Genomic DNA, 26,306 nt, shown 5'->3' with positions numbered 1-26,306 from the left:
GAGTCCAGACCGGTCCGAATCCGAGTGATTTTGTCCGACAGATAATTGTTAAACTCCTCGGCACGACCCTGCAAGGGTTCCTCCCTCACCTCCTGATTAAGGAGGGAGCGAGTCACCCTAAACAGAGCGGCCGGGCGATTATCTGCGGACGCGATAAGGGTAGCGAAGTGATTAGACCTCGCCACCCTTATCGCAGCGAGATAAGACCTAATATGGGTTCTTAGTCGCAATCGGTCGGATTCGGATCGGCTGGACCTCCAACCGCTCTCTAGGCCCCGTCTCCGGCGCTTCATCTCCCGGAGCTCCGCGGAGAACCATGGAGCTCGACGGGATCTGCATCGGGTCAGGGGCCGCAAGGGTACAACTCGGTCAAGAGCCTCAGTGGCTGCCCTTTCCCAAGCTTCCACTAAGGCATCTGCCGAGCTGTGAGTGGGGGAGGCAGGTGGGGACCCCAGCGCTGCCTGGAATCTCGCGGAATCCATTAAGCGTCTGGGGCGGTACCATCTAACTGGTTCCACACACCCACGGCGGGGGGTGGCAAAACGGAAGACCAGCCGCAGGAGATGATGATCGGTCCATGACAGGGGCATAATAATTGGGGAGCCCCCACCAAGATCATCTAACCACCGACCAGATAAGAAAACTAGGTCAAGGGTGTGGCCTCCCTCATGAGTCGGTCCTGAAATTACTTGCGTCAGGTCCATGGCCGTCATGGAAGCCATGAACTCCCGAGCCAACTCAGATGATCCTCCCAGAGATGGTAGATTGAAGTCCCCCAAAACTATAAGTTTCGGGAACTCAACCACCAACCCAGAGAGGACATCGAGAAGCTCAGGCAGGGCTGCTGCTGCGTGACTAGGCGAAAGGTACACCAGCAGCAAGCCCAACTGCGCACCAGGGCCGCATCTCAAGAAGAGAGACTCACACCCGACTATCTGCGGAACGGTGGCCTCCCGCGGAGCTAAGGTCTCCCTCATAACAACAGCCACTCCCCCACCCCTACCCTGAGCCCGAGGCCGGTGTAGCACCCGGAAACCTGGTGGGCAGAGGTCAACCAAAGGGACCCCACCCTCTGGGCCCAACCAAGTCTCCGTGATGCAAGCCAGGTCCGCCTGCTCACCCTCGACCAAGTCACGGACGAGAGGAGCTTTATTAACGACAGACCTGGCATTCAGGTACACCAGCCGGAGCTCAGGAGGCTGCACATCCTCACTCCCGGGACCTCGGGGTAGAACAAGAGGGTCAGAACGCCTCACCGCTTGCAAGTAGCGGAGAGGCCTTCCCTGAGGTCGATACGGCCCTCTGTTCCTGCACCTGCTGCCATTCCCTAACGTCGTGGGAATAGGCATTCCCACGACTTGCCCTGGAGCCCCGGGGGCGACCGACCCCCGCTCCTCCCCTCCGCGATCAATCCCGGCCCTGGCCTGAACAGTGGTTGCTGGACTGCCCCCCATATCCGAACAACCAAAAGAAGTTCCCACCCCCCTCCCTAACCTCCTAAAAAATTTAACCAAAAAACTAACCAGGGGCCTCCTATTTGGCTTATATCGGAGGCCCCTACCCATGCCCAGCCATCTCTCAGGGTCCCAACACTCGGGCCCTTCATCAAGAGGAGGTGTAAAAAGTAAGGCGGGTCGCTCCCAGGATGGGGGGGCCCCCCTGAGAGCGTATAAGGTCGTGCTCGAATAAGTCAGACGCATGATCTTAACAAGTCCGACAAAAAACAGCAAGGCAGACCAGATCAACATGGGAGGATCTCAAAATAAATAAATCGAAGGCAAATGACCAGAGAGCCAGCCCAGCTCCACTGCCACTGGAGCTGGGAAATCCCGGGACAGATCGAATCCCGCCCTCTCACGGCGGTCAAAGCCGGGGGGCAACCTGGTACATACAAACCGGGGGAGCAATACCCCCCAGAGCTCTCACCTCTGGGAGGCAGCAGATGTAAAAAACTTAACCACTCTCCCACAGTGGTTACAACCCGGGCCTTCTATTATAGGGGAGGGGGGAGAAGGGGAGGGAGTTAGAGCAAAGAATCTATGAAATACATCAAGATTAATAAGCCGGCATGGTCACAAAATGGTAGGAGAGATTCTGGTTACATAAGTCACTTCCATGTTGCAAAAAAGACTGGATGATAGTCAGTCAAGAAGGGAAACCACAACATGGTCCAATGATTTTCTGGCGGCGCAGAGATTAAGTTTTGCCTCACAAATGTCCGAGGCAACAGCGTCCGCGTTCCACCACCAGGCCAGGTCACCATATCAGAGAGGCCCACTCCCTTCACCGTCAGCCATCTCGGAAACCAGCTAAACGACGTCTCCACCACTCCAGCATTTTCACACCCCCGCCGCTCCAAGCCGCGATTCATAGTCATTCCAGCAACACGCGGCTCCCCAATATCCCACAGCCTCTTGATCAGACAAGCTCATTCATATTTTAATATTTCTCCAGTTATAATTAATATTTATATTTACAACCTTACCAATTTTGAACATTCTCACAGCAATTATGACTTTGTGATTTTTTTTCCTTGGACACCAAAGTTTTAGCACTTGTTGATAGCACAATTATACTTTCAAAACTCTAAAATACTCCTTCTGCCATTTTATTTCTCTAATTTATACAGTCACCCATTTCACCCAAGTCGACTCTAGCTGATGTATAACAAATGGCTAAAACCGCATATAAAAGCAAATATAAAAAATATACCAATAATCTTAAAAAGTAAATATTATAAAAAACATAGGTTCATAAATCCTAGGCGAAGACAGGATAAGAATAACCAGGTCAACACCTAAGCATGTCTGTAGTAACTCAGGACCCACAGGTTGGTAACATAACCAAGTGCTGAAGGCCTTCTGGTATGTCAAAAGGGATGGAGCTAATCTAATTTCAGGAGAAAGAATGTTCCATAAGGCAAATGCCACATCACAGAAAGCACATTTTCTGGGATGCACCAAATGCAGGTTCATAGTAGATGACACCTCCAGCCTGCCTCTCTGTCAGATCTAATGAGGCGGGCTGATAGAACCAGGGAGAGGCCGTCCCTCAGATAGCCCAGTCCCATGTCATGAAGGATTTTAAAGGTTAAAATGAGCACCCTGAATTGGACCTGGAAGAAAGCTGGTGTTTTATTTGATTTAGAGAATTTATATGGCTGCTCATTGACTTTCAGTAACTCTAGGAGGCTTCCAAAAAATAAAAACCCAATATACAAATAGTAGAAACAATAACTCTGCACTCTCCCTGGAGACAACAAGCCATCAAATTCCTTCGTTTGTTTCACCCCAATTAAACTGAATCACTTTTACTTTGAATTCTTTTTACTAGTTCCAACAGAAGGGAATATACATAGCCTAGGGTTGAATTGTGATGCTGAGGATCTTTCAATATTTGACTAGGTAACACCTTCAGGGCTAGTTGAGTGTGGGTTTTGCTCCTTGTTTACATAAAGTAGTTTTGTTGGCCAGTGTTGGTGGAGATATGATTTTCTCCATGGTGGTTCCTTAATTAGGCATTGTTTCCTCCTTGTTTGTCTAGTGTTAATCCCTGTTTATCGGGGTCTTGGTTGCTGGAGAGGATGGTTTCTGGTCCTTTTTTTGTTTCCTTCTTAGCTTTTTATTGCCCCTTTTGAATGGTCTGTAAATGTGGTTTACCTCTCTATGCCTTTTGATGACCAATTTGTCTGAATGTCAAGCATCCAGGAATTCCCTAGCATTTTTAGATTTAATTTGGTCTAGTACGTTCGTGATTTCCCAGTTTATGGTTGAATCTGGCCATGTGTTGTGAGATTAAGGACTTTTCATAGTGTCTTCTGACTGCTAGTTGGTGTTCATGGATGCATTCTGCTAGTCTTCCTCCCAGAGGTCCTACATAGTATGTTGCAGATGACTCCCTTTTTTCCCTTTTAGGGCTACCAGTTCTTTAGGGTTAATTAAGATGTTTTGGAGGGCTTTGGCTGGTTGGTTTCTGTGCTATACTGATGTCGTGTGGTTGTAATGGACTGCTGATTGTTTCTGAGATGTCTTTTTTTATATCTAGCAGTTTTATCTTTTTCATAGCTTGTGCCGTAGTGGGCAGAATGGTCGGGCACTTTTGGATAAAGTTGAGTGAGTATACATTTTGTTGATGAATGTAGTACAGGTGGTCTGTTTCCTTTTTCTTAGGATAGATAAAACAGTGCAGTAAAAACTACAATAGGACCATCCAAATGTAATGAACAAGGCCTCTAATTCAAACTAAAAAACATTTTGTCTCAGGTATATCTTAAGTCAATTTCATCAAACTGATTAAATGCATCACTACTTGCTTAACATGCAGTCTACAAAAAATTCTCAGCTCAAATTCTATAATAATCCTAAGACTAGAACAGTTTATTTTGTCTATTTTCTTCTATCCCTCTATCATATAATCAGAACCATGCATTTAAAAAGGACAATAGCCGGAAATGGCAAGCTGTAGGAAACAGACGCACACATTTTCTGTCCAGATGTTTATTGTTATTTTGTTATTTAATAATAAAAGATGAGGGACATGAACAAATTTATGAAAAAGACAAATTAAGTCCCACTTAGTTTATGTAGCAGAAAATAGCAGGCAGTAGAAAACAGTCGTGCACATTTTCTCTCCAGATTTTTAATGTTATTTTTTTGTTTGATAAACCTTGAGGGGCATAAGCAGATTTATGAAAAGAGAAATTAAGGCCCACCAATTGACTCATATTTTTTATTTTAAAGTTATTTTTTGCACTTTTAAATTGCTAATTTTGCAGAACTGCAGAGCAAAATAATTAAAATGAATTTCAAAAATCTAAAATTAGAACCAGACTTTCTTCTGAAAATCAGAATTATCCTTCTGTTGTCAACTAACAAAAATACCTACCGTTCAGTATCTGCTGCACTGCTTCATTGCCCATTTGTGCTGCTGTGAAACCTTGTAAGGAGATGATGGAGGGGTCGGAACCGTAATTCAACAGGAGGCGACATGTCTGCAAGTGACCTGCCAAAGCAGCTCTGTGCAAAGGAGTCTGTCCAAGGGTGTCAAGTGCATTCATCTAAGAGGAAAATGAATTATAATATACATTTATACATATGTATTAATTTGGAGTATTCATATAAAATTTTCCATTGCAAGCTTATTATTTCTATTTCACTTCACAACCTATGTGTGATAGACAGAAATCAGGTTAAGTGAGATTACACAGGACACTCATTTAGTTGCCCTCAAGCTGTGGTAACTAACTTAAGGTTGGAATGATTGTCTTCTTGTAAACGATGGGACTGCTGCTACTACTTTCTTTCATGCACAATAAGTGATATATTGGAATAGTTAGTAATGGAATAATCATGCTACTAGAAATTGTTTATAGTTAAACAAAAAAGCAACCACAGTATGTGGTTACCACATGTGTTCGGGAAGAAAAATGCCCCCCTCCCCCATTTTGGATGTCAATCTGAGAAAAGTTTAACCCTACTGAGAAAACCTCAAGAACCGATTTTTCAGATTGCTAGATATGTGTCTTATAAAACAGAAGTTCCAAATCTTGAGTAGAGATTTCCCCCCACTCCCCAAGACAGGACGAGATTTATATGGTGTATGGGTTCGGGTTGCTTGAGGAACTGTCTCATCCTAATGGAGTTGGCCTGCCTCACCCATGCTGGCAAAGGGTGCATACTGCAGGCCCAATCAGTCAAGGAATTTCGCCTGCCAGGAACCAGGAAAAGAGCCTTCTCTGCTGTCATTCCTGCCCTTTGGAACATCTTGCCCCCCCCCCCACCCTGCCCCAAGTCAGGTCAGCTCCCACTCTCCTGATCTTCCGTAAGAGCTTGGAAGACCTGGCTCTGCCAGCTGGCCTGGAGCTTCGATAGGGAAGCAGCATGCTGGAGTAGGCTAATAACAGATCCTGCCCCCCCCCATCCTACTTCTTTCTTATCCATCTTTTAGTTATATAGTTGATAATTTGCATTTTATAGTGTTTGATTTTGATTATGTACATGTTTTTGTATTGTTCTATATTTCTTAACGTTGTAAGCTGTCCAAAGTCACCTTGTGGTTAGATGGGCGATATATAAATTTAAAATTTATTTTTTAAAAAATGTGGTAGCAGTGAGATACATGGTAGAACAACAGTGAAACAAAGCAGTGCAATGAGAACAGCTGGGTTTTACTTCATTCCATACTGGAATGACACTGTCTTTTCGCAGAGGTATTTTCAATGGTTTCTTCCAGATCACAGCTGAAAGGCATTCATTTTTCATTGGTCAGACTTTTTAACTGCTCAGTTTTTATAGCCTTACATTGCAATTGGGAAAAACCATGGCCTTAATAACACTACCTTTTATGTTTGTGTGGAATCTTTGCATTATAACTTCTTATAGATCTGCTATAGCAGGCATGTCAAACTGCCAGCCCGCGGGCCGGATGCGTCACGCCGAAACCGCACCCACCCCATTGCCGGCATGCCTCAAGTAGCAGATATCTAATTCTTGGATGCAATGAGTATTCCTGTGAGTTTTTGAGCCTAAGAGGGTAACTTCTACTGTTTCTTCATTTCTCCAATTCTGCTATAGGTAAATACTCAATTCCAAACAGAATTTGTATTTAAATGTATGTGGTTAGTACTGTTTATTAGATATGCAGGTAGTCCTCAACATACGTTCGTAATTGAGCCTGGAATTACGGTCATTAAATTTTTTTTACCACAATTTTTTTGGTGGTGGTTGTTAAGTGAATCACCACTGTCATTAACTAAGCTCATTGTCTGCAATGGGCATTTTTTGTTCTTACAATACAAATATTGTATTTTTCTACCACTGAATTCATTTTTCATAAATGAAAAATCATATATTTATAATGAAAATTGAAATATTCCAAGCACTTCATTAGGCCTCCATAAATTAAAGGGATCCTTACTCCAAGTGTATTCCATTAAAGTTTCTTTGGACTTTAGTACACAACAAAGACCAGTAATAACACAAAAGCTTGCCCAAAATCAAGAGTTTGGTTTTTTTTAATCAAGAGATGTGCTTTTTTTAAAAAATAAAATAAAATTAGGAAATTATTTGCCTCTGTCAGGAATGTAACACAAGTCATTAACTTTATCTCTAAAAAGGAGATAATGTATTATTACGGTTTATAACTGGAAGCCATGCACATTTAAATTAGAGCTATGTGCCATTAAAAGAGAAAGTTTTGCAGTAATTTTCTTGCTAAAGGCAATAGAAGCTATCATTCTCTCCATTGTTGCTTATTGTTCTGATTGCTTGTTTTTCCTAAATTTCAATTTATCCCTTACAAGAAACAACTATTTTCTATCATCCTACACCCAAAAGAAAGCAAAAACAATATCTGCTTTTTCTTGTTAGCAATAAGGATTATACTTGCTATATATTTAAATGTTCTAAATATGAGTTCTCAATTACAATATTCCCAATATTAATTGACTATTATGAAATGGACAGTGGAAAATATTTTATAGTAGCAAAATCCAATTTGTGCCTCTCACATTAAAACTCCAACTGCCAGAAACAAAACAGATTGATGGATAACATGGTCACATTTGTTAGTCTTAAATGAAAATGGCTGCAATGCCCCATTGGTTTTCTTATGATAACATACATAATTTAAAGCAGCCTTCTCCAATCTGGTGCCTATCAGATGAGCTTAACTTTAATGTCCCAAAATTCTTGGTCAATCTGGATGTTATTCTGCAGCAATGCAACAGTCATTATGCAGTATAGCATTGTGTTCTGCCAACATCTGTATCAATTTAGCAGTGGAACAACAGTTTGACATTTGTGTATTACTGATTTTGTCAATTTTCAAATTATCTGTTTTCTAAAGATGAGGATATAAAGAGAAATTCTCAAGTATTTTCTCCTCAGATAGGTGACATGAAGTTGGGCTGGAAGCTTCTGTTGGATACTGAACACAAGATATTAGAAAATGACTTGATAGTTATCTAACAGAAATTTAACAGAAATTTAATGTGACCTTATTAAAGCTAAGCAAACAAAAATGGCAAAATACTAGAAATCTTACATCACAATTTCAAGTTCCTATCTGTATTAAAAAGAATGAAATCAGACTTCCTAATATGTAAAGCGCTGTTTCATGTTTTGGGATTCCTAGGACTGATATTGGCATTAAGTTATCTCAACCCCTGCTAAGATGAAGAATGTGCACATCATCACTAGGGCTCAATATGTAAAGTAATTTCTCCTTTCCACCCCAATATTTATACATCAATGTCCCATCTTTCCCCATTTGTGTGACTTTAATTTTTCCTACTGCTTTCCATAGCCACTAATAAGCAAGCACGCAGGCAATGCAGTGTCTGGATACAAAAAGATTGTCTGAATGTGGACTACTTCCTTTACAAGTAGTCCTTGACTTATGGCCATAATTGAGCTCAGAATTATGGTCATACGTTGAGGCATCATGTGACTGGACAGCAGTCATTCTGCCATTAAACAAAATTCTAATTTGCCAGGATTTTAAAAACAAGATATCCTTCCAATTTTTTAAAAAAATATTGTTGTATTTTAATTAGTAGATTTTATGACTATTTGAATTTGTTTTGCTATATCTGTACTTAGAACAAAGTAAATCAATTTTGAGATTTTTTATATTAATGAGACCATAAACTGAAAATTCTCTATCATCAGTTAAATATTCAGAGCATCCAGTGGCCAGACACAGCATTAAATCAGCAAGATGCTCACTTGGGAAACTCATTATAATTAACAACCTGAATGAACAATTACAGAACCATTTTGCCATTTGAATATGAGCAAAGGAACTTTCCTAAAATGCTTCCCAACAGAAAAATAGAAAAAGTGAACAGCTGCTTAGAAATCCAGTACACTTGCAAATGTCTGTATCAAAGTATTTTATGGTCCTATAAAACCTGCTTAAAACGATGTCTACAAGAGAAAGCTGGAGAATAGCATTTATATAATACACCCCTAAATTATAGTGCACCTGTCTTACACACAGTTAAAGCATTGTTGAAGTTAAAACTCTAACAAGCTGTAGTATTTGATAGACAAATACACTTACTTTATATGCAAACTGTAAACATCCTGGGCACTGCTGAATTGTGCATTCTCTTTCTCCCCTTCATTTACAATCCAAGATAACAGTTTACTTTTTCATAATCTTATGCACAATAGACTGTATTTAAGAATTGTAATCTTAGCTAAGCACATTACTCTTAATAGTAGAGCTAGGAGTTATCACAAGACCTTTGATTTCTCTAATATCTTGTTGGTTAGATATCATCACCAGAACCTGATGCATCTCTCTCAAACTTTATATATAATCTCAATAGTAATCTGAATGTACTAGAAGCGTGGTTTGTGAGTAAGTCAGCTTTCCAGAAAGGTTTGAAGAAATTTAGGAGCACATAAAATAGGTATGCTGTGAAATGCCCCCCCCGCCCCGTGCTTACTATATATGCAATTATAGCATCCATATATTATTATTATTATTATTTATTGCATTTATATACCGCCCTTTCCCTGAGGACTCAGGGCGGTTTACAGGGAGTTAAAAATCAACCATACAAAAGTTAAAAAACCAATTTAAAAAAGATTAAACCAACCCTGTACAATTAAAAACCCCAATTAAAATAAATTTCTCCTCAGCCTGGGCCCGAGAGCTCAAAGAGCCAGGTCTTCAGGCCCCGGCGGAATGATCGGAGGTCGGGGGCAGTCCTCAGCTCCACTGGCAGCTGGTTCCAGAGGGCAGGCGCCCCCACCGAGAAGGCCCTATCCCTGGGTGTCACCTGCCGGCAATCTCTTACCGGTGGGACCCTGAGCAGACCCTCCCTGTGGGAGCGCACTGGGCGAAGGGCACTTGATGCCGGCAGCAGGTGTTCCCTCAAATACCCCAGACCCAGGCCATGTAGGGCTTTATAGGTGATAACCAGCACCTTGAATTTCACCCGGAGGGCAACCGGAAGCCAATGCAGCTCGCGGAGTAGAGGTGTTACATGGGAGTATCGGGAGACCCCCATTACAACTCGCGCGGCCGCATTCTGCACCAGTTGAAGCCTCCGAGTGGTCTTCAAGGGCAGCCCCATGTAGAGAGCGTTACAGTAGTCCAAACGGGAGGTCACAAGCACATGAGTAACTGTGCGTAGGGCGTCTCGGTCCAGATAGGGACGCAACTGGCGCACCAGGCGAACCTGTGCAAAAGCCCCCCTGGTCACGGCTCCTATGTGATCTTCAAAATTGAGTCGTGAATCCAGGAGGACGCCCAAGTTGCGAGCCCTATCAACGGGGGGTAACACCTCACCCCCCATCGTTAGAGGTGGAATAACCTAGTTAGCCCGAGACGCCGATATGCACAGCCACTCAGTCTTGGCGGGATTGAGACGAAGCCTGTTTCTCCCCATCCAGACCTGAACCGCCTCCAGGCACCGGGACATCACGGCGAGGGCATCACTGGGTTGGTTCGGGGTGGAAAGAAAAAGTTGGGTATCATCAGCGTACTGATGATACCCCACCCCGAAGCCACGAATGATCTCGCCCAGCGGCTTCATATAGATGTTGAACAGGAGAGGCGAGAGAACCGACCCCTGAGGGACTCCACAAATGAGAGGCCTCGGGGCGGATCTCTGCCCTCCCGTCAACACCGACTGCGAGCGGCCCTGGAGGTAGGAGGAGAACCACCGTAAAACGGTGCCTCCCACTCCCAACCCCCTGAGACGCCGCAGCAGGATACCATGGTCGATGGTATCGAAAGCCGCTGAGAGATCTAATAGGACCAGGACAGAGGAACAACCCCTGTCCCTTGCCCTCCAGAGATCATTCACCAGCGCGACCAATGCCGTCTCCGTGCTGTGTCCGGGCCTGAAACCCGATTGGTACGGGTTATATAGCTAATGACAACTTAAAACGTCAAATTAAATTATTAGAAAGAATTATTAGGAAGCCTATACTTGGTTCAAAATTAATGAACGGAAAGATATTTGATTCTTCTGAAGGATACATCAATGAATATGATAAACCGATTCACTTTTTAGAAATCCATTCATTAACTGAATCAAAATTTTCTTTTCTAATATGTTGTCTCAAGTACCTAACAGAATAAATGACTAATAGGGCTGAGCAAGTCTTCAGCAAGTCTTTCACTTTACGTAGGCATATAAATGCAGTAGCTTCCGCAACTATTTAAAAGGAAAATATATAGTGCTCAAAAAAATAAAGGGAACACTTAAACAACACAGTGTACTGTATTTAATAGTAGGATGTCTTATCTTGTGCTCCCTTTATTTTTTTGAGCAGTATATTTTCCAAGCTATGAAGAAGGGCAGGAGTTGCAAACACATACCAGATCTTATGCATAACTGACTTTGAAAATGCTACTGATTAATTTATTGAATTTCACTTGAAATGTATTAAAAGGAAATGAATAACTAACCATCACAGTGAGAATTATAGCCACATTTTTTTTAAAAGTCTTACTATCACATGATCCCAAAGATTTAATTAGCACTTACTTAGCATACTGCTTGATTAAAACAGAAAGCCAGAACAATGTCAGGAGTAGGAACAGATTAGCATATATGATGAAGATTGTATATCTTTCTATATTATTGTATCTAACACTGCTATGGCAACATCAGGAAAATAATCATAGGATTTTGTTTATTAAAACTAATGAGAAGCATCTAACTGCATTATGCATTATGAATGAATTTAGCAGAAAAATAAAAAGAAATGTTTTGTCTGAATTCTTTTAAATCAAAACAGACTTCTATATTAATTCTGTATCAAGTAGAGATGAATAAAAAATAAAGACCTTTCTCCCCCCCCCCCAACCCTTAAAACCCAGGTCCTAGAAGCTAATAGAAGATTTCAGAAACACATTTGACAAATAAATCTGTCCAGGAAATAGATACAATATGATATTTCCAAAGTTCATTTATTCAAATTCTCTAAGGAACAATATAAAATGCTGAGTGTCCACTCCTGAAACAGCTATCCATGTTACTGGATCCAATCTGGGTGGGTCACCAGGGCTAGAGGTATCCATGTTATTATTAGATTAAGCAGGAGTCACAGCTGCTTATCATACACAAGAGAGATTACACAAAAGACCACTCTTCCCATCCACTGCATAATTTAAAATACCGAACAATATTTACCTTAGCTCCATGCTTATGAAGGACTTCCATAACATCATTGTGTGCTCGTTCAGCAGCCACATGCAAAGGAGTCATGAAACTAGATTGGAAAAGAGATAAGATTAACAGGTCTCAAAGCTTGCCCATTCCATCTAAATGCAAATATTGCAATTTCAAAGAATAAACATACTCCTTGTTTTTTTCATTGACATTGGCTCCTTTCCGAAGCAGTAATTCAGTGACTTGCTTCCGTTTAGGGTGAAGAGAAGACACAGCACAGTGCTGCAAAAGAGACAGCATTGTATATAATGAGAAGGTTGTAATACAATGTAATATATAATATAATAAAAGGTAAGCCACTCAGAGTTGCTGCATTAGTGAGATGGGTAGCAGAGAAATTTAATAAGTAAATACATACATAAGCAAAATAAAATTATGTCCATGTAACTTAAGAGTATGGCGCTAGTAAAGCATAATTTACATGATCTCCCCTATTTCTAAGCTGTCTATGTTCTTTCCTCAAACATTAGGACCACACGAGCCATGTGAACAAATCTTTTTCAGTCACTTCATTAAATATCCTTGGTTTATTTCAGCCTGGCTTGTACGTCTCAGCTGGTAGGTCTATGATCTTTCCATTGGTATCTATAAAAACCCAAAAATTGAAATAAGCACAAGAGAACAACCGCCAAAACCCTACATACACCTAGCCAGCAGGTTTCCATCAGTGCTCCAAAGGCATTGTGAACAAATTAGAATAAGTTTAATGCTTACTATGTAGACTGGTTTTATTTATATTTTTTCTGGAGAGGAACTAATCTGTTAGGTTTTGTACCTGAGGGAGCCAGATTTCAATCAGGATTTACTGTATTTGCGACTCAAGAGAGAATGAGAGGTAAAATAGTAATTTCAGCTCTCCTTCCTTTTTTCACACACTGAATCAAAGAACTATGCAAAAAGATAAGCTTTGCTACTATTACTTCCATTAATCATAACAATAGCATTATGTTTTATCCCACTTTTACTTCAAATGACTGTAGGTCTCTGACAAGGAGGTCTCCCTTAATAACAAAATCTCATAGTAGTAGTTTATACAGGAAGGATGAGTTTTTCAGTTGGTCTGAAACTGCCCATTGAATTTACATAGCCAAATGTGGCCTTAAACCTGGGTCTCCCCAATACTATTCCAATATCCCAATTATACTGTGATTACATTTGAACAGATTACTTTCACAGAAGACATAAAATATTGAAGGGACTGTACAATACACTTCAGAGAAAAAAGAAAACAATTTTTTGGATCAATAGAAGACATGTTTCTTTCAGAATTTTTTCTTAATATGCATTAAATCAATAGCAGGTCAAGCATTAATTTCTCATAGTTGAAACTCTATGTGTAACTATTGGTATGATTAGAAAATCTTAAAATGTATACACAGCTAAAGCAAGCTAAAGCTAAAGCATGATCTCACCAGTGCCGTTTCATGAGATTGTGGCTGCTTAAAATTAATGACCTCCAAGGCAAGTGTTTTCTTGACTTTGGCTAAATCAGCTTCCCTTGCTGCTTGTAATAAGGAGTGTCCTTTGAATTCATCTGCAGAAGGGGAAAAACACAGTTATAGGTGATAAATATCTCTTGTAAAACCAGATTTATAACAGTGGTGTGGAAAAATAATATAGAAGGGGAAAAAATTCTCTAATGGACTGTCCCTGTATATTCTCTCAAGTAACGCTTGTGAAAGACAGAAAGACACCCATGATTTAAGAGGTAAAGGCAGTTTTTAATCAAAATAGTTTTCAGTGCAAAATAACGTTACTGCAGATATAGTTTCTCTGATAGTCTCTGAAGGTGATTTCAGTTGTTCTGACACCACCAAATAAATAAGGTAGTCAAAACAAAAATGGATGACAAAAAATTCTAAAACAGAAAAAGAGATATTAAAATTGCAAACGTGGCTCAGGATACGCAAATGCCAAAAAAGGAAGAAAAAAATAATAACATCTTCACATATAACCTGACTGAATCTCTAATCTAGAAAAGAATCTTGAGAGTGTAGCAAACAACTCAATTAAAATTCAGTGTGCAAAACTATGAAAAGGCAAATCCCACATTGGGGATTCATTAGGAAAAGAATGAAAATAAAAACTATAAATAGGTCTTTCTATTCCCATGGTCACATTTAAAATGCGATATATACATTTCAAGTTGACGCATTTCAAAAACAGCTTTCAGAGTGTGAAATACAGCCATTTCTCATTTAGTGGTCACTTTGATTAGCAACAATTTGCAACTATAAAAATAAAATAATAAATACAATAATAAAAATACAATAATATGTGAATATTAAAAATCATTTTCTGACCGAAGGGGGAAAAGGGATATTGTACAAGAGAACTTTATCTGAATGAAACAGCAGTAATTAAGTTATCTTCGGTGTTTTCTCTCTCTTTCAATCACTTTGTGATCATTTTGGTTATGCACTAGTCATTAGAATATGGTTGCTAAATGAGGAGGGAGTGTAATATATGGAAAGGAAGCAGATAATCAAAGAGATGGTGGAGCTATCCTATCAGCAAATTTTTCATTTGGGATTTTTTTTAGACCAGAAAAGATGGAAATTGTAAATAAGATGTGGAGTCATAAGAGCAAAATAGACAATTATGTACTGTTATGGAGAAAATCAACAGTAGAAATGGATAGCTGAGAACAGGCGATACAAGACTGACAAAAAGGAACGTCACCTGACTCAGTGCTTTATGAAATTAAGGAAATTGTCACACAAGATATGTAGTGATACCTATATGAGTCAGTTGGAAAAGTATGGAAGGACAATTAATGTATGGAAACTTAATGTTTTCAATGATTATTAGTTATCTGAGTATCTGAGACAACAGCACTGCTGAAAACATTAGACAGAACACTGCTAATACTCCTATTGATACGCTTCTTTTTAGCACTGACTGAACAATGTGGCACCACAAAGCTGGACCAAAAACATCTTAAGTTCTACAAAGTTCCTAGGTCTTTGTTTTGTAAGTTTTATTGTTCCCAATAATGAGGAAGTGATGGTGAATTATGCTAGAAATTAAAACCTTACCTCTGTAACTGATAAGGTTAGGTTGGTCCCGATTATGCTCACTTTTAGAAAAGTCTTGAAGACCAGGCTATTTTCTTGGGCATAGGAGTTGAGAAAGAAATTCAGCCAACACTGCTGGTATGTGGTATCTTTGGTAGCCACCCTGTGCTTTAGTTACGTATTTTACTTACATTGTAATTTTTAATTTTTGATAGCCTCCTGGAGTCATAGTACTGAAATGGGTGGCCGCATAAATAAATTTATATTAATAAATATTTATTTATTTATTTGATTTATATACCGCCCTTCTCCCGAAGGACTCAGGGCGGTGTACAGGGCAATAAAAATAAGAATACAGGATACAAGATTTAAAGTTAAATGATTGTGCCCAATGTAGTAAGTTAGTTAAAAACAATGTTAAAACCCCAAACCCATCAGACCAGGCCGGCTTGTTCGAATAGATAAGTTTTGTACTATATGATGAAATACCATAAAATACATAGGCATAAATCCTTTAAATTTTTCCAATGTTACCAAAAAATTCATCAACTGAAGGTGAGATAACAGATCAGCTTTCCTTTAAAAAACAGAGTATCATTTTTAATACTGCAGAAAAGATAATGAATTCTGTAGTCTTGCTGAGAATGATAAAACCTTGCACATAGTAATACTTACAGGTGAGCCTCTCTTTGAGCTCAGGTGTTGGTGCCATATCCACAGCACTCTTGCCATGACAGTTGACTAATGTTGGATCTGCACCATGGCTGAGTAATAGAGAACAAACTTCCACACGATTCTTGGAAGCGGCTTCATGTAATGGAGTGAACTGCCAGAGATCCATTGCATTAACACAGGCTCCATGCTAAGGAACAGGAACACGTTAACAGGAGGAAAAGACAACAGGCATTTTATGTTGTGTCAATATTACAATTATTTTTTTAGTTTTAAATACACCAGGTTTGGTTATTTGTCATGTGATAGAAATCTTATTATTAGAATTTCTATCTAACATATATGAAGTAGTTTAATCATTTTATTTCATTATCTGAACAAATGTATTCTGCTTGATGTCAAAAGAGTGAGATTAACACATGAGATTTGTTTACAAAAATTAACTGGTATAATAGACAAATTACAATAACTCGATACACACACACACACACACACACACACACACAAATATATGAGAGCCCTTTATTTCTCAACTTGAAAAAACACAAACCTGATGACTGGCTTGGGGCAAGTACAATAGTGCTTGTTCTATGAAACAGTGCCATCTTGTGGCATTCAGGAGACATGCCTTTGCTGTCATGGTGCCTGCCCAATGAAACAGTCCCTGTGCCCTCCCCTCCACTCCCCCCCTCCCAAAAAAATTGGATGGCCCTGGCTTGCTGGATTGCAAAAGGCCATCAAAGCCTGGCTTTTCTTTCAGGTGTTATGGCCTGCCTGCTAAAGAAATCTACTATGTGAGTTTTGGGGGCTATGAGTTACTTGCAAAATACCTTGGCTCTTTATATTCCATTTAATTTTATTTTTTTAATAGTTATTCACTTAAGTTAGGCAGCCATGTAAATTTTCTAAATAAATAAATCTATTCTACAATATAAATGAGAAAATAGAATAGGAATATCATTTCTGACTTAGTAAAATTAGCCCAGAGTTCTAGTAAAAGGTTTTTGGGGTGGTTTTTTTTTATAATTTAGTAAAATTGGTGACAGCCTTAAGTGTTCTTTAATGACGAATTATTTCAAATAAGAAGTGGCCTTTTAAAATATGGAACAGGGAGGTCTCTATTTTCTTTATCAACATCACAAAGGCATACAAATTATCTCACATGCAATACAACCTATAATTTGTAAACAGAATAACACGTTAATGACAGTCTTCACATAATTACATAATTATTAACTTAAATCACCTTCAACAGCAATTCTGTAACTTCATAATGTCCATAGGAACATGCATTGTGTAGAGGCACAAGTCCACTATAACAAAGAAAATAAAACATTGTTTAACTATTGAGAAAAATAATTCTTACTACACTGCACCATATATTTTATCTGCTTTAGTATTTTGCTTGGCCTAATGCATTTGGCAAATTGTTTATTTTTAAAGCTTTGCACAGTTCTAATGATTCCTGCCTGCATAAGTCTAGGGGTGGCATTTTTCTAAGGGTTCTTTTGTTTGTCCCCTATTCTGGTCTTATTGTTTGTCTTACTGCTACGTGTATACAGTTACATTTCATTGAAGGACATGTTTTACATACATTCTAAAGGACTATTTCCTAGTTTTTATATTTTTATTCCACTCAGAATTTCAGACATAAAAAACATGAGTAAAATAAGCCAACTTCCATGAACCAGTTTCAAACAAAAGTTGGAATAGCGATATACCATCTAAAACCGAAACATGGTTTGTTTCTTGGAAAAAGCTCAAACTTTCAAATAAACCAGTTAGGTAAAAAAAAATACCTTGCTTCAGTCTTACATGAACTATTTAACATGCCTTCCAAGAATATATTAAATTTGAATACTGCAGAAAAAAATTAAGCTCATTCAAGGACTCAATACTTTTTAAATAAGTTGACAAATACAACAGAACTTTAAAACAGGCTATCCGTGCCATTCATAGACAAGGAAAAGGAATACAGCAAATTTACAAATACAACTGAATATTTTAAATTAAATTAATAGAATAGAATCAGTTGGAAGGGATCCAAGAAGTCATCAAGTCCAATCCCCTATTTAGTTACTGTCTAAATATCTTCCCCATATCTGGGCCATAAACAAATGGTATATTTTATTTAACATTTAAATTTATTTATTTATTTGTTAAATTTTATACCGCCCTATTCCCGAAGGACTCAGGGCGGTTCACAGGGCAGTTAAAACAGTTAAAATATGGAGAAAAGACTACTATGCGGACAGTTCAGATCTTATAAGAGATAGTGGCAACATGAATACATGCAAATCTATGGTTTACTCCCATGAATTTGTCTATATTCCACTTTTACTCAAATCACTATCTTATTTTTACTGCTAATCACACAAGATTCATCTGAATGGCTCACAGAATATTATTAATTCAAATATACACTGCAATAAAATATGCTAAGGTGGAAAGCAAAACCAACAACAACAGAGAGGATAATGAAGGAAACAGAGATTGCAAAGATGCACAAAATTTAAATAAATGCAACCAGATTTAAATGATTTTGGGGGAAGGGAAGAGTTTTGCCTGGCTTCAAAACAGTAACTATGAATCTGTGTAAATGTCATTATGAAAAAGTGCTTTCACCCATACTCCTCTTACATCATATTAACACTATCAAAACCAAATTATACGATTTTACGTACCCTTTATCTTTTGCATGGACATCAGCACCATGCTGAAGTAAAAGCTGGACTATACGAACTCTGTTATATCCTGCAGCCAAATGTAATGGGGTAGACTGTAATAAGAGACAGCAATTAAAGAACATAAGCATATTCCAAGTAAACCAAGTCTTCATATTGATAATATACAATAATTACAAGTAACAATGCCAGCTGAGTTTGTATGATCAAATTACTTAACTCAAATTGCAGTTTTTGTATGGCAAAATACTTTTTGAAATGGACAGGATTTCTTTTTCTTTTTTAAAAAAGGGGGTGGGTAGACTTACCAAAGGCTAGAAGTAATATAATTTTCTTTTTTCTTTGTATTTGTTTACTTTTTTTCTTAAAAAAAATCTATCTATGATATTTTTTTCTTTGACCATGTATTTTTATTTTTGGCTTTCACTTTTTTGTTTCTCTGTCATTTTGTTTTCAAAACAATACATTAAAAAATCTGAAGAATAAAATTCTTAGCTCTTAGTACTGAATAACATGAACATTTAAATCCTTTTAAACATTAAAAAAATGGCCTTTACAACCTTTAGATCAACTAAATATATACTGCTCAAAAAAATAAAGGGAACACAAGATAAGACATCCTACTATTAAATACAGTACATTGTGTTGTTTAAGTGTTCCCTTTATTTTTTTGAGCAGTATATTTTAAATATGGAAAAAACAGCTTTAAAATATACTTTACACATACAATTTACCCTGCTTGCTATTTTATGGCAGCCAATATTTTTCTGGAGGTTTCTCTTTCCTGCTTTTGCCAGGTTTCCCCAGAATACCAGGCTTTACTCCTCTGGATTATCCTATAGAAAGACTAGGGCAGGGGTAGGCAACCTTGGCTCTTTTCGTGGACTTCAACTCCCAGAATTCCTCAGCCAGGCTGGCTGAAGAATTCTGGGAGTTGAAGTCCACGAGTCATAAAAGAGCCAAGGTTGCCTACCCTTGGACTAGGGAGAAGATCCCTAAAGAAACTCAATTACCAGGGCAAAAGTCAGACAGTCTTCTGTGCCTGGTTTATGGTATTTGTGGCTAATATAAACTTCTCTCTTCTCTGCAATTCAAGACACAATAGGTCCTACTTGGCTATTACAGTGGGGCAAAAAAGTATTTAGTCAGCCACCAATTGTGCAAGTTCTCCCACTTAAAAAGATGAGAGAGGCCTGTAATTTTCATCATAGGTATACCTCAACTATGAGAGACAAAATGGGGGGAAAGAATCCAGGAAATCACATTGTAGGATTTCTAATGAATTAATTCGTACATTCCTCGGTAAAATAAGTATTTGGTCACCTACAAACAAGCAAGATTTCTGGCTCTCACAGACCTGTAACTTCTTCTTTAAGAGGCTCCTCTGTCCTCCACTCATTACCTGTATGAATGGCACCTGGTTGAACTTGTTATCAGTATAAAAGACACCAGTCCACAACCTCAAACAGTCACACTCCAAACTCCACTATGGCCAAGATCAAAGAGCTGTCGAGGGACACCAGAAACAAAATTGTAGACCTGCACCATGCTGGGAAGACTGAATTTGCAATAGGCAAGGAGCTTGGTGTGAAGAAATCAACTGTGGGAGCAATTATTAGAAAATGGAAGACATACAAGACCACTGATAATCTCCCTCGTTCTGGGGCTCCACGCAAGATCTCACCCCGTGGGGTCAAAATGATCACAAGAACGGTGAGCAAAAATCCCAGAACCACACGGGGGGACCTAGTGAATGACCTGCAGAGAGCTGGGACCAAAGTAACAAAGGCTACCATCAGTAACACACTATGCCGCCAGGGACTCAAATCCTGCAGTGCCAGACGTGTCACCCTGCTTAAGCCAGTACATGTCCGGGCCCGTCTAAAGTTTGCTAGAACATTTGGATGATCCAGAACAGGATTGGGAGAATGTCATATGGTTAGATGAAACCAAAGTAGAACTTTTTGGTAAAAACTCAACTCATCGTGTTTGGAGGAGAAAGAATGCTGAGTTGCATCCAAAAAACACCATACCTACTGTGAAGCATAGGGGTGGAAACATCATGCTTTGGGGCTGTTTTTCTGCAAAGGGACCAGGACGACTGATCCGTGTAAAGGAAAGAATGAATGGGGCCATGTATTGTGAGATTTTGAGTGAAAACCTCCTTCCATCAGCAAGGGCATTGAAGATGAAACGTGGCTGGGTCTTTCAGCATGACAATGATCCCAAACACACCGCCTGGGCAATGAAGGAGTGGCTTCGTAAGAAGCATTTCAAGGTCCTGGAGTGGCCTAGTCAGTCTCCAGATCTCAACCCCATAGAAAACCTTTGGAGGGAGTTGAAAGTCCGTGTTGCCCAGCGACAGCCCCAAAACATCACTGCTCTAGAGATCTGCATGGAGGAATGGGCCAAAATACCAGCAACAGTGTGTGCAAACCTTGTGAAGACTTACAGAAAACGTTTGACCTCTGTCATTGCCAACAAAGGGTATATAACAAAGTATTGAGATGAACTTTTGTTATTGACCAAATATTTATTTTCCACCATATTTTGCAAATAAATTCGTTAGAAATCCTACAATGTGATTTCCTGGATTCTTTCCCCCCATTTTGTCTCTCATAGTTGAGGTATACCTATGATGAAAATTACAGGCCTCTCTCATCTTTTTAAGTGGGAGAACTTGCACAATTGGTGGCTGACTAAATACTTTTTTGCCCCACTGTATACTCTGAAGACGCCTATTGCCTATTCGGCAAGTATAGTATTGTACTTCTGGCACCAAGACTAAAATAGCTTCCCATCACCAGCATATTATGTAAAAACTCAAGACACCAGGATCACAATATCACTGGGTTTTCCATGTGAGTTCTTCCTCTCAGCCTGTACAAAATTATAGAGCTAACATGCTACAGAAACCTGACTTCAAGAATCTTTTAACAAGAAAGATGACTCACACCCTGGCCGGTACCTCTTTACTCTCCTACCATCGGGTAGGAGATACAGGAGTATAGCCAGCCATACCAACAGGCTGAAGAACAGCTTCTATCCATGGGCTGTCAGGCTCTTGAACGGGAAATAACTCTATGTACAATTGACTTGTGAGGCCGGTGTGTTGTGTGCAATTAGCTCACACGGTGTAACAAGATGGTGGGTCTGTTGTCACTGTGAGTTGTGGTGGTGGGGGCACAAAGGGAGGCTCAGCCAATCTCAATGTATATACATGGTTGTATTTTGACAATAAAGGTTCGTTCATTCATTCATTCAAGGAGCCACAATTTTCAGCATTTCTTCCATTTTAATGCTTTAATGTTTTTGAGGGGACTAGTCTTTAGTTTTTGCCTCTTGAAAAAAAAAAGGCTATACTATGACTTGATTATTAATCATTCTCATAGTTAATGTGGCACACAGTAAATGTGGAATCCATAGAAAGATTTAGCAAAGCCCAGGACACAACACTGAAAGCAATGATCAATTTCAGATTATATTCAGTCCCCTAAAATGTAAGGCTGTATGTTAACTGAGTAAATGAACTGAAAATTTTTTCAATTACAGTATTAAATATTTAAGCATGAATTAATAAATTGTAATTTTAGAAAAGGAATTCTGTATCACGGTTTTCTGGAGACTTTGGGATCTCAACTGGGCGTTATCTTTTGCAGGCACAATTAGGATTAGGGGAAGAGCTACAAAACATCCAAGAATTTTATCCAATAATAGGGATGGGATTTCTTTTTTTTTTTTACAAAGCCTCTAAAGTCAACAAAATCACAGATGTTTGTAATATAATGTCCCTAATTAGAACTAGAAATCTGCTTCACACAGCATAGAAAAGTAATAAAATTAATTTCATAAACACCATTCAACACTTTCTGCTTTCTGACTGAAAATAATTATCCGAATAAATACGGTAACTAATTCTTTAACATGTAGTGCTAACCAGTGCTTTTTTTGTAAAAGAAAAAGGTGCCGGAACTCACACATGTCATACAACCCGCCTTGCCTACCCTACAAGGTTCCATCCAAAAAAGGTGCCGGAACTCCGTTCTGAGCGTTGTATGAGGAAAAAAGCCCTGGTGCTAACCACTTTAGAACAGGCAAGACAGAGGAAAACTTTCCTTTTCTCTCCCCTTCCTTTCCTTTCTCTTCTTTCTCCCTTTGCCTTCCTTCCCATCCCTCCATCCCTCAATATAGCTGCCCATCTTAAAACAACTCCAGATGTCACTGTTACCTCTAATAAACACAAGCTAGAGCATGGGTGTCAAACTCGCCACGTCACCTGAGGGGTCGCAACATATCACGACTCCTTTTGCTTTGCCGGCAATGGGATGGGTGCGGCTTCGATATGATGAAACCGGCCCGCAGGCCAGCAGTTTGACCCCCCCCCCCCAAACTAGAGTCTGGAGCTTAGAGGAGCAGTAGTGAAGTAAAGTAACTGAGGCCTGTAAGACAATTAAAAAACCACTAAGATCTTCCATCATTCTTCCTGACCTCTCTTGCTGATAACTTTGTCCTCCAGAGGGTGGTAGAAGGCTCGGAACAGTTATCATTGATTAGATAATGGAAGGTGGTAGATCAATTAATTGGAAAATCAGAAATGTTGAGAAAACTGATTATGTAATGCCTGAGTTCTTGACTTTAAATTAGACTTGGATATAATCAAAATCCTATCTCCAGCTTTAGAAATACAGATTTAAGTAAATGTAGAGTAATACTAAGGAACATTCTGCAGAAGACAAAATTAATGGGAAAAGAAACACAAGATGGACTGGAGTTCCTGTCAAAGGAGCTACTAGAACCAGAACAACAAATAATTCCCAGAAGAGAAAAATAGAATACTGAACAAGCCAATGTGGCTGCTATGAAAAAGTTTTTGATCTATGGCCATAATAAAGTCTTACCTCATCTTGAAAACTTTGCATTCAGTGTGGATGTGTGGTGTGGGTGTTTGTGTGTGTGTATACTGAGTTTGGTGTACAATTTTACATACCCCATAACATTATTAACAGACTAATAACGCATGAGCTGAGAATATGACATTTAATTGAATATATCTGAAAACTGATTTCAAAGATTGTTCATCAACAGTATCACATTGATGAGATATTGAGTATAGTGTATCAGGATTCAGTCCTCAGCCCAGTACTCTCTAACATGTTTATTGACTTTCATGATGAAGTGGAAATGGCATATGTCACATATGTCACACAAACCCCAGAAAATAAAGCAAAACAAAACAATATTGATGGGTCAGAGAAAATAAAAGAATTACATTTAATGAAGGAAAATGTGGGGATTCTTCGTTTCCAAGGACTGGAAACACCACAGCATAAAAGGTAACTACAAAATGCTTTATTGTAGCACACATCTTTCCTAATAATAGGCTTTTGCTCTAGGTTAACTCACCCTTCCACTTTTGCAAATTGATGTGCCAGATATATAAGTCTTTTAGTTCTTGTAACAAATTTAAATCTTAAAGTTGTAAGGTGGCCTCCCTCCATTCTTCAAATACTTGAAGGGATGCTACATAGAAGAAAACCAAAACCTGTTCTCTACTGTCCCAAAATGTGGGTCATGAAAGAAATCAATCAATTTATAGGAACATGAATTTCACTTTATTGTTAAGGGGGGAAAAACAGTAAAAGAGGGTTGATACTCCAACCAACCAACCAGAAAGGCTAATCTGAAACTATCTTTTACTGGATATTGTTCAAGTAGAGACTGGAAGAGTCTGATTTAGATCAGGGCTTTTCAACCTTTTCACCCATTGTACCACTTTTAGGATATGGCAACATCCAAGTACCACCAGTTGCCTAGCAAGGTGTCAAAAACTTGATGACCCCCCCCCAAAAAGGAAAAAAGTGATAAAGTACAGGTAGTCCTCGACTTACAACAGTTTGCTGAGTGACTGTTCAAAGTTACAATGGCCCTGAAAAAAGTGCCCCCCAAGCCACAGCCGAGCAAGACACCTGCCTGCCCGCCCGGCGGTGCTCTTCCTCCTGTCTGAGGTTTTCATTGTTGTGAGCATTTCTGTTGAGGATTGGGAGCGGGGGTGGGGTGGGGAGTTTGGTTTTTATTCCCCCCCTCCATCTGCTGGGTGGTTGCAGCAGGTTTTGGTCACTTTACATGACACTGGGACCATCATAAATATGAATCAGTTGCCAAGCATCTGAATGTAAATCACAAGACCCTGGAGATGTTGCAACATTCCAGCTGATCAGCGCTTCTTCTGGGTTCAGCAGAAGCGCCAGGATCAGCGCTGAGCTCCAGCTGGACCCTGGCACTTATCCTGGCATTTCCACTGAGCCCTGACAGCCCCGAAGAAGCACCAATCAGCTGGAAAGTAGCACTGATCCTGGCGCTTCCAGTGAGCCCTGACAGCCCTGCAGCTCCAGCCATCTCTCGCTCAGGCTTCTGCGGTGCTACTACCGGTTCAGCTCATTCCCCTCCCTCGCTACCACTTTTCTAGGATGGCCATGTACCACCTGCCAGGTGCCAATGTACCACAGGTGGTACCCATACCACTGGTTGAAAAGCCCTGATTTAGATTTCTGCACAGAGGATGGGACTGGACACCATCTGTGAACTAGACTAGGGGTAGGCAACCTTGGCTCTTTTATGACTCGTGGACTTCAACTCCCAGAATTCCTGAGCCGGCTGTGCCAGCTCAGGAATTCTGGGAGTTGAAGTCCACGAGTCATAAAAGAGCCAAGGTTGCCTACCCCTGAACTAGACTGTTCCTTCCAATTCTATATACCATGATGAAGAAACCTAAATATGTAGATTTTTTAAAAAAATAACAATGTAACTTTTCAATATGAAACATATCAAAGTAGAAAATTAGTGCAAATGACAAAAATTGAAAAATACATGCCCCTCAACAGGTGTGATCAAGTAATCCAAGTAAATAATTTACAATATCCAGTGTGATAGATATGGATTGCAATAGGCTCAAATCTACCCTAAATAAATAAAACTCACTGGGTGACTTTGGGATAATCATTCAGCCCAACTTACCGTACCAATGTAGGAAAGAGAGAATATAAATCTAACAGAATAACCATCTGTTACAGCAACTCAGTTTGAATACTGAGATTACTGAAAGATTAAAATAAATTTCAGACAGGACCACTGAGAAACAAGAGGTACATTAGGGAGCAATTCCTCTGAGTAAACTGATCCCACAAGTATACTCAGGAGACATCAGGATACATTCATCTAGAAAATAAAAAACAGAGGAAAAATGTAGGAGCAATAAATAAATTTGTGGACTTAGGTAACTGGCTGGCCATTTGAATTGGAATTCAACTACTAGAGCAGGGGTGTCAAACTTGCAATATCACGTGACGTGTTGCGACATATTGTGACTTTTTCCCCATTGCCGGAGCTGGGGTAGGCGTGGTTTCGGCATGACGCAGCTGGCCCACGGGCCGACAGTTTCACACCCCTGTACTAGAGACTGTTGACTGTACTTTAGGTTAAGGATATGGTGCATGCAAATTCAACTTTTCCAACGTAAAACAACATGACCAAATTATCACAGATTATAGTCTAAAACATCTCAAGAACACTAGGTTGAGTATAGTATGCTATTAACAACAATGTTAAAAAAAAAGAAAATCTGTTTCTTCAGAAAAATTACATCAGGACAAGATAACTGCTTGATAAGAGGGCTGCTGAACAACTTTTCACCAACTTTCAAAAAAAATAAAAATCTATTCATGGAAGTGATCAAGAGCC

General features: G+C 39.5%; 1 protein-coding gene across 1 annotated transcript in view; it reads right to left on the bottom strand.

Annotated features, from left to right (window-relative positions):
* The window catches only part of TNKS (tankyrase), a 108,186-nt gene that overhangs the window by 27,509 nt on the left and 54,371 nt on the right, over window positions 1-26,306 (bottom strand). The window contains exons 6-12 of the mRNA XM_081319394.1: window positions 18,570-18,664; window positions 17,132-17,198; window positions 15,889-16,075; window positions 13,609-13,730; window positions 12,327-12,418; window positions 12,158-12,236; window positions 4,885-5,056 (exon numbers count right to left, since the gene is read on the bottom strand). Coding sequence (XP_081175520.1) covers window positions 4,885-5,056; window positions 12,158-12,236; window positions 12,327-12,418; window positions 13,609-13,730; window positions 15,889-16,075; window positions 17,132-17,198; window positions 18,570-18,664 — 814 coding nt within the window. The remainder of the gene's footprint in view (window positions 1-4,884; window positions 5,057-12,157; window positions 12,237-12,326; window positions 12,419-13,608; window positions 13,731-15,888; window positions 16,076-17,131; window positions 17,199-18,569; window positions 18,665-26,306) is intronic.

The sequence above is a fragment of the Vipera berus genome, assembly GCF_964194415.1.
Source record: "Vipera berus genome assembly, chromosome: 2".
In the NCBI taxonomy this organism is placed as follows: domain Eukaryota; kingdom Metazoa; phylum Chordata; class Lepidosauria; order Squamata; family Viperidae; genus Vipera; species Vipera berus.
Note: the sequence above shows the minus strand (reverse complement) of the source record. Positions and strands in the feature narration are given on the sequence as shown.